Source organism: Gracilinanus agilis, chromosome 5 (genome assembly GCF_016433145.1).
Source record: "Gracilinanus agilis isolate LMUSP501 chromosome 5, AgileGrace, whole genome shotgun sequence".
Lineage (NCBI taxonomy): Eukaryota > Metazoa > Chordata > Mammalia > Didelphimorphia > Didelphidae > Gracilinanus > Gracilinanus agilis.
Window position 1 is genome coordinate 213,416,670 of NC_058134.1, and position 16,933 is coordinate 213,433,602.

General features: G+C 36.4%; 1 protein-coding gene and 1 pseudogene across 1 annotated transcript in view; one reads left to right on the top strand and one right to left on the bottom strand.

The window, feature by feature from the left end:
* Nucleotides 1-388: 388 nt before the first annotated feature.
* On the bottom strand, nt 389-1,449 carry LOC123250670 (annotated as a pseudogene).
* Nucleotides 1,450-4,222: 2,773 nt separating this feature from the next.
* MUC19 (mucin 19, oligomeric) overlaps nt 4,223-16,933 on the top strand; it is a 56,550-nt gene continuing 43,839 nt past the window's right edge. Inside the window, exons 1-6 of the mRNA XM_044679107.1 lie at nt 4,223-4,238; nt 7,357-7,585; nt 10,125-10,242; nt 11,585-11,645; nt 11,892-11,986; nt 15,769-15,979. Of these exons, the coding sequence (XP_044535042.1) occupies nt 4,223-4,238; nt 7,357-7,585; nt 10,125-10,242; nt 11,585-11,645; nt 11,892-11,986; nt 15,769-15,979 (730 nt within the window). The remainder of the gene's footprint in view (nt 4,239-7,356; nt 7,586-10,124; nt 10,243-11,584; nt 11,646-11,891; nt 11,987-15,768; nt 15,980-16,933) is intronic.

The following is a 16,933-nucleotide window of genomic DNA, read 5'->3' on the forward strand; positions in this document are numbered from 1 at the left end:
CCAGAATCCCAACTGCTTTCCTACAAATTCAATATTCCTTAAAAAGTCCACAGTGATTTTCCCCCCAGCCTTGCATAAAAAGGACAAAAATCCTTGCTCTGGTCTATATCTCTACTTCTAATTATACTATATAATTAATTAATAACTAATTAAACCTAACACTTATTCTTAAGGGTGGTCCTAGGAAGGAGTTTTCCTTCATTGTTGGTTTACAAGGCCAATATTTTTATTAAATTACTTGGACTAATAGTTTATGGGTAATTTGGTTTTAATATTTAGTTTTCTAACATACCTGCTAGTGATATTGGGATAATAATAAGTGTGAAGTAAAGTCTGAGGCTAGTTGGCCAAGGATGATGAATAATTGTTTTACTGGTTGGCCTCTGATTCAGGTGAGAGTGAGAAGGTTGGCTCCCAGTATTCAAAATAGTATTTGTGAGATAGGTAGGAATATTAGGGTTCATTGTGAGGATGTGTGGAGAAATGGAATGATTAGTAGTACTAGGATGGATGCTAGGAGGGCTAGAACTCCTCCTAGTTTAGTGGGAATGGATTGAAGAATTACATAGGTGAATAAGAAGTGTCTTTCATGTGGAGGGGTGTTGAGAAGGTTAGCTGGTGTGAAGTTGTCCGGATTGCCTAATATATCTGGTGAGAATATTGCTAGCCTGAGTAGTGTTAGGATTATTAGGATTAGTCTGAGGGCATTTTTGATAGTATAGTAAGGATGGAATGGGATTTTGTCTGCATCAGGATTAATGCATGATGGGTTATTGGAGGGTTTCATGGAGGAATAGTAGGTGAATGATTACTAGGGCAAGGATAATGAAGGGTAGGATAAAGTGGAAGGTAAAGAATTGGGTTAGTATAGCTTCATCTATGGAAAAACCACCTCAGATTCATCCATCTAGTATAGTGCTGATAGAAGGCATGGCTGATAGGAGATTAGTAATTACTGTGGCCCCTCAGAAGGATGTTTGTCCTCATGGGAATACATATCCAACAAATGTGCTTGCTATAACAATAAGTAGGAGGATTACTCCGATATTGCAGGTTTCTTTGAATAAGTAGGAGTCGTAATAAATTCCTCATCCTACGTGGAGGAATAAGCATATGAAGAATATAGATGCCCCATTAGCATGAAGATTTCAAGTTAGTCATCCATAGTTTATGTCTCAGCAAATATGGGCCACTGATGAGAAGGCAGTGTATCTGCTGTACAGTGTCTGGCTAGAATTAGTCCTGTTAAGATTTGAATAATTAAGCAGATTCCTAGGAGAGATCCAAAGTTTCATCAGGCTGAGATGTTAGGCAGGTCAATGAAGGAGTGGTTAATAATTTTTATAAGCGGGCAGGTTTTTCGTAGGGTGGTCATTAGGTTTTTGTAGTTGAAATACAACAATGGTTTTTCATGTCATAGGTTATGGTTAGAGTCCATACTACACTAATAAAAATGATAGTTATTTTCTTTTTTTCTTTATTGCTAATTTTTAGGTTTGTGGTTTTGCTTCTAAGCCTTCTCCTGTTTATGGGGGATTAAGTTTGGTTGCTAGCAGGGGATTAGGTTGTGCTATTGTTGTAAGTCTAGAGGATTTATTTTTAGGATTGGTGATTATTTTAGTTTATTAAACGGTTGAAGTTTTGATAGCTCTAGAGCTATTGATATTCTGGGACCGGTTATTTAGGCTTACTGATTAATTTTTTTGCTTGAACTATTTAGCATGTGTCCCATAAGAATATTGTGAAAATCAAATGAGATAATATATGTAAAGTGCTTTGCAAACCTTATAACTTTTTTTTTACTTTCCTCATAGCTATTATTATAATAATAACCATTAATCACTGCATAGTTCAACATGCGTTCGTAGATTTGGCTGTGATGAGTGACTTAGTATTAGTGGAATTGGGAGTCAAATTAAAGAAACTTGATTAAATCACCAGGCTTAAGAACTATAAATTAACTGATAATAATTTAGATATTCTTACTTAAACTTTCCTCCTATGAAATTTAAAATGAATATAGCTTTTTGCTTTCCTGTTAATTGTAGTGTTATAGAAAATGAATGCAGAGACTATTTTTTTAATATCAGGTGCTGAACCCTTTGATTTTACTATCATTAATTGATATTAGATACAATGGATTTAAATGGGAAGCAACCAGATAACTTGGCTTTGAAGGAAGGGCTACTGTATGCAGAAGATATTTAATTTGGCACAAACTTTCTAGTAGAGTGTATATGGCATTGCTGCTTCTGCTGATGACCCAGATTATGTCAAGGCTCCTTTATATGGCTCTAAATCTGATCCCTGTGCAGTAGGTGTTGTGATTATTTAAATATTTAAAAATAATTATTCAAATGTCTTACATTTTGTCACATCTTATATATTTTATGTTATTTGTGATATATGTATTTCATTTAGAGGCTTTTCATCTGGAATAAAAAGATCATCTTCTCGAATTGTGCAAGTACATGTTGTAGTACTGCCCCCAGCTCGCAATCAAATGGAAGCTTTCAATCTAGCCTCAGTGGAAGTGACAGTTTGTCAGTTGGTTTGGATATAGATATGGAATTGAATATGGATTTGATCATATCTTAGATATGTAATTGAAACACCTAGATGAGAACTGTTGGAGTAGAAATGTAGATGAAAACATGATTTATCACCTCTTTATTTGGGTATATATTTTAGGGTTTTGCTTCTATGAGATTATTTGATTACAAAAATGAATAATATGGAAATATGTTTTGTGTGTAAGAGAGGGAGACAATATGTATAGATTGTGTAACTGGAAAATTTATGTGGAAATTTGTTATTAAAACTGGAAAACAAAGGGATGCCCTTCAATTGGGGAATGGCTAAACAAATTGTAGTATATGTTGGTGATGGAATACTATTGTGCTCAAAGGAATAATAAACTGGAGGAATTCCATGTGAACTGGAAAGACCTCCAAGAATTGATGCAGAGTGAAAGGAGCAGAGCCAGAAGAACATTGTACACAGAGACTGATACACTGTGGTAAAATTGAATGTAATGGACTTCTGTACTGGCAACAGTGCAATGACCCAGGACAATTCTGAGGGATTTATGAAAAAGAACGCTACCCACATTCAGAGGAAGAACTGCAGGAGTGGAAACACAGAAGAAAAACAACTGCTTGAACACATGGGTTGATGCGGGCATGGTTGGGGATGTAGACTCGAAATGACCACACCAATGCAACTATCAATAATATGTAAATAAGTCTTGATTGATCACACATGTTAAAACCAGTGGAAATGCGCATTGGATATGGGGGGTGAAGGAGGGGTAAAGGGGAAAGTAAAAACAAGAACCATGGAACCATGGAAAATTTTTCAAAAAAAATAAAATATTAAAAAAATTTTGTTAAATATTTAAAGAAAAAAATACCTGGTTGTCTCCATTACACCTAGGGCTTTTATAAGTATAATAAATCAATCCCTTATGAGTATGCCTATTGGTAAAATATTTGGTGGGTTTGGTTGGATCCATTATTCATTTTTCACGTATTTTGAATTAGATTTTTTGTCACTTTACTAAAATAAAATGTATTTATTTTGAATTTGTTTTTAGCATCTACAAGTACTACTGGCTCTTCTACATTTGGATCCAATGAAGCAGGTATTTTAATATGATTGTTTAGATAAATTAGAATAACTTTTTGGTTTAATTTGAAACTTTTACTTAAGAATATGGTATTGATCTTTGTAAATATTCCTAATTTTTGTATAGTGGGAATTTTTAATTTCATAAAATCAAATTTTAGAAAAGAAATTTAAGTATTTTAAAACTTTGCATGAATGCTAGGAAAAGCTAAATTATATTTAGTTTTATTAACTTTAAAATTGGAGTTGGAGAAAAGGTATTTTAGATATATTATTTTATGAACAACCTTTGAGATATAGCCAAGTTCTTTTAAATCCTCACTACTACCCAAGTCTTACTAGGACCATAAAATTACCACTAGCTTTCTCACAAGCTTCCATATAAGGCAATAAAGTATAATAGAGAGGTGTTTTTAAAATCAAAAAGATATGTATCCATAGCTCATCTCTAATATGTGTTTTGTTTTTGTATCCTTATGGCACGTAGTAGGTGCTTATTTCAGGCTGATTAATTAATAGATTTGCTGTGTTACCTTAGTCAAGTCACTAAAACTCCTAGTTCTCTAGATAACTCTAAGACTAATTTGCAGAGAAGATGACAACCTGCAATGGTAAGAGTTTCCCCCCTACCCATGAAATCAGAGGCCCAGGCTTATCCTTTCTTCTCTCTACAAAGTTCATTGTTTTAGTGAAGATGAATTTATTATTTCTAAGAAAGAAGTATAGTAATTGTTCTGTATTTTTATTTGCATGTTTATCCCACCTATCCTGATTGTTTCAGAATATAGACTTGAGTACACAAACTAATTTGAATGTTTATGTTAAAGAGAAGAGGACACTGAGAAAAATCTGGTTCTCAGAAATTTAAATTTTCAAACTTAAGATGTATTTTCTTAATACAGATTCTCTTAGTTATTAATTAATAGAACCTACTCAATTAAATCTCCTCCCTAAGACCTATACAGAGACTGATGCTAGTATGAAAATATAACAGCCCAAGTATATCACAATATAACGGGCTGAGTGTATAAAAATGAAACAAACTGAACCTTCGTTTTTATTTTTTTATTCTTTTTTTTTAAAACCCTTAACTTCTGTGTATTGGCCCCTAGGTGGAAGAGTGGTAAGGGTGGACAATGGGGGTCAAGTGACTTGCCCAGGGTCACACAGCTGGGAAGTGTCTGAGGCCTGATTTGAACCCAGGACCTCCCGTCTCTAGGCCTGACTCTCAATCCACTGAGCTACCCAGCTGCCCCGAGAAACATTAAAAGAGAAACATTGCATCCATAGGAGATGAGACCTTTTAGCTATCACACAGGGCCCTAAAATGAATGGTCTCATTTCTACCTTTGACTAGAGGTGTGCTAAGGAATTGCATAATGAAAAAGGGTCACTTTCTATCTGGCAGGGGTAACACCAGTGATCACATACATATATCGTGGAAATAGAAGGATAATTTAGGCTCACCAGGTCTGCCCTGAACCTATATATGTTCTTTTATTTAAAATAAAGGAGCTCTTCATTATTCAATCATATGGCATTTTTATTATTCATACAAATTTTTCCTTCATTTAAAAGAAAAAATACTTCTTGTGGAAATTAAATATGCCTTCTTTTGCATTGAATAGACAAAGGATCCCATATTCCTGAAGCAACGCCAAAATATTCTCAAACAAGTACTGTTGTAGGTAAGGAATAATATAATGAAGTTACTGTATTGCTTTCAAACAAATTCTTTTCGCCTCCAATGATGTTAAAAACAATTGTGCTGACGCCACTTTAAAAAATTCAGGCCATATGTGGCTTGTTTTCCTATGTCAGTTTGATTAACATTTTGTGGGGCTTCTGGGTTGTTGTTTTTTACATTTTTGTGTAGTGTAGATGTTATTTTTCTACATTGTGTAATGGGTGAAATCAATGTACCAAGTGAACAGTGGAAGAAAGGAATAGGGTGGACCTGGATTTGAATCCTGACTTTGGTACTTATTGTGATTAATTTCACTAGTCTGCACTTTTATTTCCTCATCTGGAAAAAAAGTGGGGGATAGAGGGAACATTGTGCTGATTGACCTTTAAAGCCCCTTCCTATGCTAAATCTATGACTTTATGTGTCTTGATTGTGTTAAAAAACTTTTTTAAAAAGTGGGGATATATTTAATGTAGTGCACACAGTTAGAAAAGCCAACCAGTGCTTAATTTCTTTACCTCCCTCTCTCTCTCCCTTCTTCCTTTCCTCCCTTCTTTCTTCCCTCTCTCTCTTTTTCTTTCTCCTTTCTTTCCTTCTCTTTCTTTCTTTCTTTCTTTCCTTCCTCCCTCCCTTTCCTTCTTTCCTTCCTCCCTCCCTTTCCTTCTTTCCTTCCTCCCTCCCTTTCTTTCTTTCTTTCTTTCTTTCTTTCTTTCTTTCTTTCTTTCTTTCTTTCTTTCTTTCTTNNNNTCTTTCTTTCTTTCTTTCTTTCTTTCTTTCTTTCTTCTTTCTTTCTTCCTTTGGCCTCCTTCTCTCTCTTCCTCACCCTCTTTTTTTTCTTTCTCTCTTCCTATCTGTCTATCTTCTATCCAATCAGTCTATCTTCTATCTTCTATCTATCTATCTGTCCTTAACTTTCCCAGGCTGGAAGTATCTTGCTTGGTCACTCACAGACTGATCCTACTCTTGATCAGTAAAGAAAATTGCTCCTTTTCCCAAACTTCATAGGCTGGTCCCTCTTAGGTACCCCACCCCCTCCAAGATATTGAGAGGCTCACCATACTGGTGCTCCACTTATTTAGAATATCTGATTGATTTAGCCCACTAGAGCTCAGATTGATCTACTTGACTCACTATCCCCCAGTACCAGAGATCACAGATGTTGCCACCATGCCTAGTTTGTCCTATATATGTGTACATATATGTATAATATGTGTACATGTATGTGAATATATACCCATGTGTGTATATCTGTATAAATATATCATGCCTTCCATCCTAGAATCAATACTATGTATTAGGAAGAGCAATAAGGGCTAGGCAATGGGGGTTAAGTGACAGGGTCACTCAGCTAGGTAGTACCTGAGGATTTGAACTCAGGACATTCTATCTCCAGGCTTGGCTCCTTATCCACCAAGCCACCTAGCTTTCCTCAGTTATCCTAACCTTTTTAATGGACATGAAATAATTAAATTCTGTTCATAAAGTCACAAATCAGAATTATTCAAATTGTAGATATTCCTTCCTCCGTTCTGTGTCAGCTGAGACTATAAATAATCTGTTCAGATCTAGGACAAGAGTATTTTTATTGTTCCTGTAACTACTCTTAAGATGCAGATGGACAGCGAAATGAATGATGCAAGATGTCTTTTATATACTCTCAGGGGAAATGATTACTAGCTGTGAAGAGTGATTTTCAGTTGCCTAAAAATGCCTGTGCCAGGCAAATAAGAGGCAATAAAACCTATTTTCCATTTCCCTGGGGACACAAGATTTGCTTCCATTGTTGATATCTATATAAAATAAATTTCAAAGAACCAAGGAAATCCTTTCTCTCTCCCTCAACACTTAATGGGAAGAGTTTTGGCCATAGTGAAGTTTATCATAATATCTTTATAATTGTGATAGATGGAATTGATACACAGGATAATTAGTTTTTACATTTCAATAATTCTCATTAGTCCATGAGGAATCTTCCAAATTTCACCTGGAGAAGGTGTCGGCACCTACTGTATAATAATGAATATCTTTTTGGCATGTTTTAGGTGAATCTTCTACTTGGGGCAAAGGAGCATATAAGACCTTTAATGATCAGATCTTTTCCTTCGAATCTTCGTGCACATACACCTTCTGTCGTCACTGTGTTGAATCTGGAAGTTATTTTAACATTGAAATCAAGCGAAATAATCAGAATGATATTGAAAATATAACGATCCTAATCGATGGTAATGATATCTCTATTAGTGGAAAAACCATCCTGGTTAATGGAGAAAGGTAACTATGTCTGAAAAACAAAACACTGGCTTTTCTGCAAAGAGTCAGAGACGGAAATGTTTTAAAAGAGAATTAATAAAAGTTATTTTAAAATACACAGAAGAGAAAGGACTAAGACTAGAACACTTTCTGTTACTGTCTTGTTAAGACTATCTGGAACAGGTTCTATATAATATCATATTATAGTCTAACACACGATGTGTGTGTTACATTTTAAAAATATAGTGCTTTTATTTGTGAAGTGCTTTACAAATGTTATCTTATTTTATCCCCACAAAGTAGTGTAGGTACTATTATTCCCACTTGCAATAACTTTTGTTCCAAACAGCTTAGTTTTATCTTATCTTATTTTATTTTTTAGACCTTTGCCTTCTGCCTTGGAATCAATACTATGTATTGGATACTATGTATTGATCAATACTATGTATTGATTCCAAGGCAGAAGAGCAGGAAGGGCTAGGCAATGGGGGTTGAGTGACTTGCCCAGGGTCACACAGTTAGGAAATGTCTGAGGCCAGATTTGAACCCAGGACCTCCCGTCTCTAGGCCTAGCTCTCAGTCAGCTGAGCTACCCAGCTGCTCCCATACAGCTTGGTTTTAAAAATAAATATATGTGTGTGCACATTGCCTTGTTAAGATTACATACACAAATAAACACATAGGTCACCTCTAGGCATTTGCATACTGAAATGAATAGAAGGCTGGATCTAAAACAAAGAAGGCTGATTTCAAATATAGCCTCACGTGCTTACAAGCTATGTGACCCTAGAAAAATCACTTGACCATTATCTGCCTCAGTTTCCTTGATTGTAAATTGGGGATAATGATAGCACCTACCTGCCAGTGTTGTAAGGATGAAATAATATTTATAAAGTGCTTTGCAAACTGATAAGCCCTATATAAATGCTAACTAGTAATAGCAGTAGTATATTTAAATGCTTGCGCTTTGCACAAAAAATGAAAAGTAATTTTTTAAATAGCTTTACCAAATTCTTGTGATTATTTTGAGAATTACATTTCCAGTGCTATCCTCAATTTATCTGAAGACTGAAATGACGGTTGGTATTTTAAAAACTAAGAGAAATTTTAAAATGTGATACCATTTTTAGTCATCATAAAGGTGAAAAATATAATTGTATTAGTAATTCAATTATCATAATACTTTGTAACTAAGATATTTTAAAATGTGTCTTTTGTCATATCCAAAAATTATGCCAAATCGAAGACTCTTGATGTTTTTAGATGCGGTAATTCAGTATTCTAGATGTTTCCAAGCATCATGGAGATTACATTCCCGGGTGACTGGATGCATTTTTCACTTTTCAATCCAGAAGATTTAGCTGTTATGTATTCAAAATCCAATGAGCTTGAGAACTCTCCATAAGCTTAAAATTTTAGGCCACTGAAACTACTGTTTGTAAATCACATTATTTCTAGAAGCATTAGATAATGAAAGAATACTTCTGAGGTGATAAAAGAGCATTTATTGTGAGGTCATTGCTAGGTGTAGTATTAATAGGGAAATATTTTTAGCCAATTAATTGATCACTCAACAAGCATTTATTAAGCACCTACTGTGTACTGAGCACTTACCGTGTATGTTGGGGACACAAATACAAAAGTGAGAGATCTCTGCTCTCAAGGAGCTTATGTTCCTTGGCAGCGAGAGGATACAAAATGTTTACAGATAGGTAAATACAGATGTACACAAAAGAAGTCTAAAGTGATTTTGACAATGTCCGGTGGGGGACTAAGCGGTGAGGGAATAAGAGAAGGCATCTTGAAGGAAGAAGGAACTTGATCTGGACCTTGAAAAGAGCTAGTGGTTTCAAGGTAAATTCAGGAGGACAAACAGCATTTAGGCAATGGGGGCAGCCTGTGTAAAGGTGCTGAGATAGAGACTTTATTCTCTATACTAGGAGCAGCAAGTGGGCCACTTTTATTGGAAAACAAAGTATATCTGGAGTAGTAATGTATATTTATTCAAAAGACTGTCTGGAAACAGATTGTGAAGAATTTTAAATGCCAAGCAGATGAATTTGTATTTTATTTTTCAGGTAATAGGAGATATCAGAGCTTGTTGAGCAGAAGTGTCACAAAATGGCATTTTGGGAATATAATTTAGGCAGTTGTGTGGAGGATGGATAAGAGACAGGAGAGACTGGAAGGATATAGGGAGGGCAATTAGCAGGCTCTTGAAATAATCCAGGACAGAAATGATGAGGATCTGAAGTTGGATGGTTGGAATATGAATGGCGAGAAGGGGATGGGTGAGAGAGAGCAAAAAGATAGAATTGACAAGACTTGGTAGCTGATTGGATATTGAGAGGGTTAAAGAAGAGTGAAGAGTAGGAAATGACTCTCACTTTGCAAATCTGTATGACTGGAAAAATGAGAATGCTGTGGACAAAAAAAAAAAATAGGAAGGTAGGTTTAAGTGGAAAGTTCAGTTCTGAGCATAAGGTCAAAATGGATTTTATTTAGAAAATGAAATGTTTAACAAGTGTCTTCTGTTTAATACATAGTAATACTTTTACAGGATATCTGTTCCATTTAATAACAAGATGATTCACATAAAACATTATGGAGACTCTACTAAGCTGGAAAGCCGTAGAGGAATCCTGTCTTTAATATGGAACACCAAGGATAAATTGTCAGTAAGTATATCTCTGATCTAATTCTGTAACAATGTTATCAGGGAAGCTTTAGAATAGAAATAAATCATATATATCTAAATATCATCTTTTCTTTCTATTTCTATGGTTAACTATAAGATAGCCAGCAAACCTAAATGGCAAAGGTATAAAATGTGCCCAAAAGAAATAGCACTTCCAATACCAAAAAAAGTCCATTTTACTAATACTGGCCTGCACATATTAATAAGCATTATCACTTTATCACTGACCCTCAATTAGAAAGAAAACAAGCCACGAGAATATAGAATCAGAGACATTTAGAGCTAGAAAAAACGAAGCAATCCAGAATCATTTATTAAGTACACACGTGCCCAATCTTATAATAAGTTAAGTGTTAGAGGATACAATGACAAAACAAAGGACTAAAGAGACCTCTTAGTCTAGGATCTTCATTTCTTTGTCCTTTTAGTAGAGATCTGTGATGGTTTTTTTTTTAAACCCTTGTACTTCGGTGTATTGTCTCATAGGTGGAAGATTGGTAAGGGTGGGCAATGGGGGTCAAGTGACTTGCCCAGGGTCACACAGCTGGGAAGTGGCTGAGGCCGGGTTTGAACCTAGGACCTCCTGTCTCTAGGCCTGACTCTCACTCCACTGAGCTACCCAGCTGCCCCTGTGATGTTTTTTAAAATAAGTTCAGAGGAAATTCCCTCTAAGATTGCAATTAATTCTTCAATTTACGGTCATATATTCTGTTATACAGTTGTACATTCTATGACTTAGGCACCAAAGAGAGAATTATCTTGTCTAGGGTTACACAACCAGGATGAGTCAGAACGCATAGCCTAGCCATGTATTTGAGCTCTGTCAGTGATTCAACAGTGCTCCATTTTATATAGATGAGGAAACTTAGGACAAAGAAGTTCAGTGATTTTGCCCCCAGTTACACAGTTTCTTTGTGGGAGAACAATGACTAGATACCAGCATCTTGGTCCTGAATCTAGAAATCTTTCTATAATACTTTATAGTTGATGTTAATGTGTACATTCCATAGAAAATCTGGGTTTTAACAATAAACTCTGACTTTAACATCTACTAGATTTTTCATTTTAATAATTTAAAATCATTTGCATATGTGTCTTCAGGAAGTGGAAATGTACAACCTTAGCAGTTAATAACCAAGTTTCCATTCTATTCACTGGGAGCTTTGGTTCTCTTACTCTGAAGCTGGGAAAAGCCATCTCTAATTCTCCCTATTTGACCCACCTGGAATTTACTCAAAACAACGCAGTTAGAGAAAACCTCATGATTGGGTGTGCTCTGCTTTTAGAGGCATTTTCAATTTAAATGCAATTTTCTTTTGTAGCTTACTCTTCACAAATCATATCCTACCTGTGGTCTTTGTGGAAAACTGAGTGATGCTGCCGGTAAGACTCCTTATATGAATAGTCTATGTTTTATGTCTAAACAAAATAGCACCAATGTAGCAATCCTATCACTCACCAAGCCTCCTATTAGAAGAAGTAAGCTTCTATTTCAGGAACTGTGCTGGTGTATAACAGTTAATGCTGAAACATCATTTTCCCCCCTATGCTACTATGTTTAACTTATATAAGTAGGAAGCATTTCCGATATCTCCAAGTAAAAGAATGCTTGAACTTTTTTTTTTGAAGGAGATATTGACGAAAACATCGCCAGCAGTAAAATTTCTGATGACTGTCCTAAATCCACTGCTAAGCAATATGAAGAATGTGAGGATGGAAAAGAGGTAAGAAAGAACTGTAGAACCTGCTTATTATGACGATTTCCTGTGATTTCTGTGTAGCATTTCTAGCAAACTACCTTCATTTACCTTTTCACAGCCATCATCCTGTTCTAGGATCTTGGAAGATGATGAAATTTTAGAATGGTAGGGGACTTTAGAGATCATCTAATCTAACTTCCAATTTTACAGATAGGGATACTGAGGCATTACATCGGGGTCACTCGCTGCAGCAACTCAAATGGGGGCTTGAACTAGTTTATGGATTTTAAAATGAAGAGATATGACCAGTTTCTCCCAGGAGGTGGCACAGCTGGACTTAAAGGCAGGAAGATCTGAGTTTAAGTGTGGCCTCGGATACTAGTTTTGTGACCCTGGATGAGTCACTTAATTTTAATTTGTCTTCGTTTCCTCATCTGTAAAGTGGGGATAATAACAACATTGACTTCTCCCTGTTGTTATGAGTTAATATTTGTAAAGTGTTTAGTAAAAGGCAGGTGTTACATACATTCTTATTCTCTCCTTCCTTTCCCTTGCCCATTTCGACTCCTTCATTTTGGGGCAAATGCATTTCCAAATGAGTGATTATATGATAACTGAGCTTCGACACTGGAGAAGAAAAAAGGAAACCCACAAACTTGATTCACATCAGACAATGGCTACAGTTGCTGTCTTCCCCTCTGAGATTTGTTTCCTCCTTAGATTTTGAATTCCTTGTGAATAGGGGCCATCTTTTCCCTTTCCTCGTATCCCCAATACTTAGTCCAGTGCCTAACACATAGTAAGCACTTGATAAATACTTGCTGACTGACACCTGACCTATCCCAATTTCAGGGTTTTTTATCTGTATAATGAAGAAGATAATGGCGGCTACATCACGGGGTTGGGGCAAGAATGAGATGAAATAATATATGCAAAGTGCCTTGTATTCCTTAAAGTTCCACATAAATATTAGTTATTGTTATTAATGTCCAAAAGATTTTTATAGGCCATTCTTACCACAACTGAAAGTGGGAATGAGCTGCTGAGGACCTCCAAGTCGAAATCCAGATTGAAGCAATAATATAGCAGTTCCCCAGACAGGGCAGTGGTCACTCCAAAGATGACTGTGTAGTTTTCCCTCTTTGTATAGGAAAAGTGTGCCTTTTTTAGATATCTTATAGAAATGCTTCCTATGTTTTAGGGATTCCGGGATGGTGATTTGTGAAGAGAAAAGTATTAATGGCACTAATTACGTGTCCTTCCAGATCTATAGTTTGGGATTCTTTAGCAAAGTAATTGTTCGAATGATATTCTAAGATTGAAATATTTCCCAATTTGCTCAGTTAGACAACAAGGAGAATATGGAGGGTCTTATCTATGACGCCAGGTACTCTGAGGCCATTTGTGCCCAAATAGATAGAAACCCACAAAGTTATTATTGGGAAAAGAAAGGAAGAGATCTTTTTGGCTGGTTCCTGAGTAAAAACAAAAGAAAGCATGAACAATCAAAACACCTGTAGGATATTAGTCAATTGATCAGGGCATGAATCTTTGTGGGAGAACTATCAGGAGCAGGATCTTGGGTTGTTCCCCCTAGAACAGTGATGGGAAAACTACAGCCTGCGATCTGGCCCCCTGAAATGTTCTATCTGGCCACACGACATTATTCCTAATCTGAAGAATACCGTGAGTAGGATACAATACAATGAAACTTGGAAAGAGTTGCCTTAGAAACAGACTGACAGATGAGCATTTCCTTTCCTTTGGCCCCCTCTTTAAAAAGTTTGCCCATCACTGCCCTAGAATAATGATCAAAGACTTCATGGAGATGCTTATGTCTAAATATGAATGCTAATTCTAGAAGGAAGGGAGATTCTTTCACAAAGATTATAATTTTAAGGAGAAAAAGGCTTTTGTTAACCACTGTTACCTCTGCTACTTGTGATTGCTAGCAAGCAACATGAATTCATTTATATTTGTTCAGTTGTGAGCTCCTTCAGGTCAGGGGCTATTTTTTACCTCTTTTTTTAAACCCCTAGGACTTAGCACAATACCTGGCTTTGTAGGTGCTTAACACATAGCAGATGTTTATTAATTGATTAATATTCATGAGATGTGTGGCTCTTGCATCAAAAAATCCTAAGAAACAAGCACATCCCCATAGTCATAATAAGAAGAAGTCATAGAAGCTACAAACTAGACAATGAGATGAATCCTGACAGTTATAATTTTTAAAGTCCTCCACTTACTGGAATGGAACTGGCATTTCAAGTTGTGTTCATAGTGGTGGTTAGGAGACTTTAGCTGAACTACTTCCTCTACTATCCTCCCCAGGTGCCATGGCACGGGAGGAGAACCAGTATGGGGATTCTGGGGTCCTCTGAATTGGTTCACAGGTCAAATGTCTCCACTAGCTATTTTGAGAACCCTATCCCACACAGTTCTATGTGGGAACAGCTAGGAATACTTAAGTATTTGTATATAATGACTAGGAAATGATTTATTTTCATAGTATTTTTCCTCCCTATACTCCCAATCACTGTGGAATTAGGGGTGCATGGGGATAGTGACGCTAGCACTCCTTGCAAGGTGTTTGCATGCCTCCTGAAATAGTTAGAGGAATTTGTTGTGAAAGGAAGAAGAGGGAGATGATTGTAAAATCAGACTGTTCTGTTGGTCCTCGGTCCTTAGATTGACCAATCATATGTATGAGACACCCAGGTAGCATAATAGATACAGTGATGGAATTGAAGCTGAGAAGACCTGAATTCACACTCTCGATCATGCCATCACCCACAGATGCACCACTTTTAACACTGCCCTCTGTTTTGCAAACCAAACCCTATTCTTTGTCTTCTCTATGTAATGAATAAAAATTAATCTTGGAAACTTTATACTAAATTTATAAGTGTTTGTTAGTAAAGAGAAAGTGAGAAATAAAGTTTCCAACCTAACTAACTTAAAAAGTCCCTAGCAGAGTTACTTCTGCTCCATCAGGTCCTAGATTCTTCATGGGCCCTGGTCCATTTCACAAGTGGAGGCCAGGGGATGCAGCTACCCACATGGTCGGATCAGACAAATGAAGATCAGCCAAGGAGTGGGCTTGAGTTCAGGAAGGGATCAGAACCCAAGAGACCAACTTTCTGGATTCCCAGCCTGGCATGGTCCCCACACACACACTGCTTGCCAGAGATGGCTGATACAGATAAGTGCCAGGGTGACTGAGAGAGAGCTCCTTTCACAAGCCTCAAAAAATGCCAGCGAGAGGGAGCCTGTCACGGGCTGCCTTTTCAAGCTCAGTCTAAACTCTCCCCCAAGATCCTCCAGTTGGCCAGGGTATCACCTTAGTCCCCACATGTCACATCCCTTGACTTTTGCCAGTCTGGAATCCCACCTACCACACTGGCAAATTAAGACACATAACTCTGTGATTCCTACAATGTAAGATTTCCAGGATCTGATGGTCTCCTAGATATTTAGTTCCCACAATTATAAACTCCAATCCCTCATCTGCATAATTTTTCCCAGACTCTACAGTAGCTATACTCTCCTCCCTTCTCCATTTTGACCCATTAATGAACCAGTTCAACTGTACACTGTCCTTTCCTGTTGAGTCCCTTGCTGCCTTCTCTTATTACTGTTCTTTTCCAGCCAAGCCTCAGTCCTGTATCACTTCTACCATTTTGGTCCTTTTCATGTCCTGCTAAATAAAGCTGGAAAAAAATAATGAAACTGTGCTGACTAGATTCACTCCAAATTTGTGTTCTCGTGTCATTTAAATAGAACGTGTTTTGTTTCCTTTGTAGTATTGCAACAAGGTGATTGGAACATACTTTGAGAAGTGTGGAAAAATCACTTCCTTGTCCAGGGAATACAGACAAATCTGCATTGAAGACTACTGCAAGAATGGGGGCAAGAAATATACTTGCGACACTTTCTCTGAATTGTCTCGCCTCTGTGCCTCAGATGGTTCTGGTGCCTACGAATCGTGGAGAAATGATCCTGATATAATCTGTGGTATGTCATTGAATGGTAGAAGTTAAAGCAACCTTCTTAAGTTATCAAAGTCCAACATTCTCATTTCACAGACAAGAAAACAGTTGAAGAGAAATGAAATTCCTTGCAGGAATATCACCACAAACTGGGGTTGTGTCTTGCCCAAGGTTACACAGCTAGGAAGATCTGAGGCCAGATTTGAACCCAGGACCTACCATTTCTAGACCTGGCTCCCTATCTCCTGAGTCACCTGTTTCTTCCCATTTTTAGTTTTTATTATCAGGGATGTTTCTTGGAAGAGAGATATGGATACAAGGGAAATATATGTGATATAAAAATATGAATAAAAATAATCACTATTCTTGAAGTTTATATTTTTTGTTTTTTAAATAATTTGTAATACACATAAATGTATGAGTTATGGTTTAATTTATAATTTGAAGTCACTATATTAACTCTTCTCTATGTATGTTCACATCCCACCTCCTGGCCAAGTGAGTAAATAGTTGTGGTGATATTCCTGCAAGGAATTTCATTTCTCTTCAACTCTTCAGCTATGAAATCAATACAAACAGTACTGATTCTAAGGTGGAAGGCAATAGTTTATATAAAAAAGAAAAGGGAAGAAAAACATTTCAGTAAAATTAAACATGTTAAAAAAAAAGTCTTCCACATCCACAGTTTTCTACTTCAAAGAAGGTTGGGAAGTGACTTCATCTAACTCTTTTCTAGAGGATTGTAATTATAATTTATAATGAACATAGTAACTACTATATAAATGGGTGAACAACAACATAACAATCAAAGGTGAATTCTATGAAACTATAATGGCCCTAGACAAGAGCAATGAAAATCCATCTCAAAACCTTCTATGAAGCAGAAAACTATATATGGAAGATTTTAAAAAATTATTATAGTCACTATATTGGGGTAGCAAGGTGAGGCAGCAGATAGGTCAGTAGACTTAAAATCAGT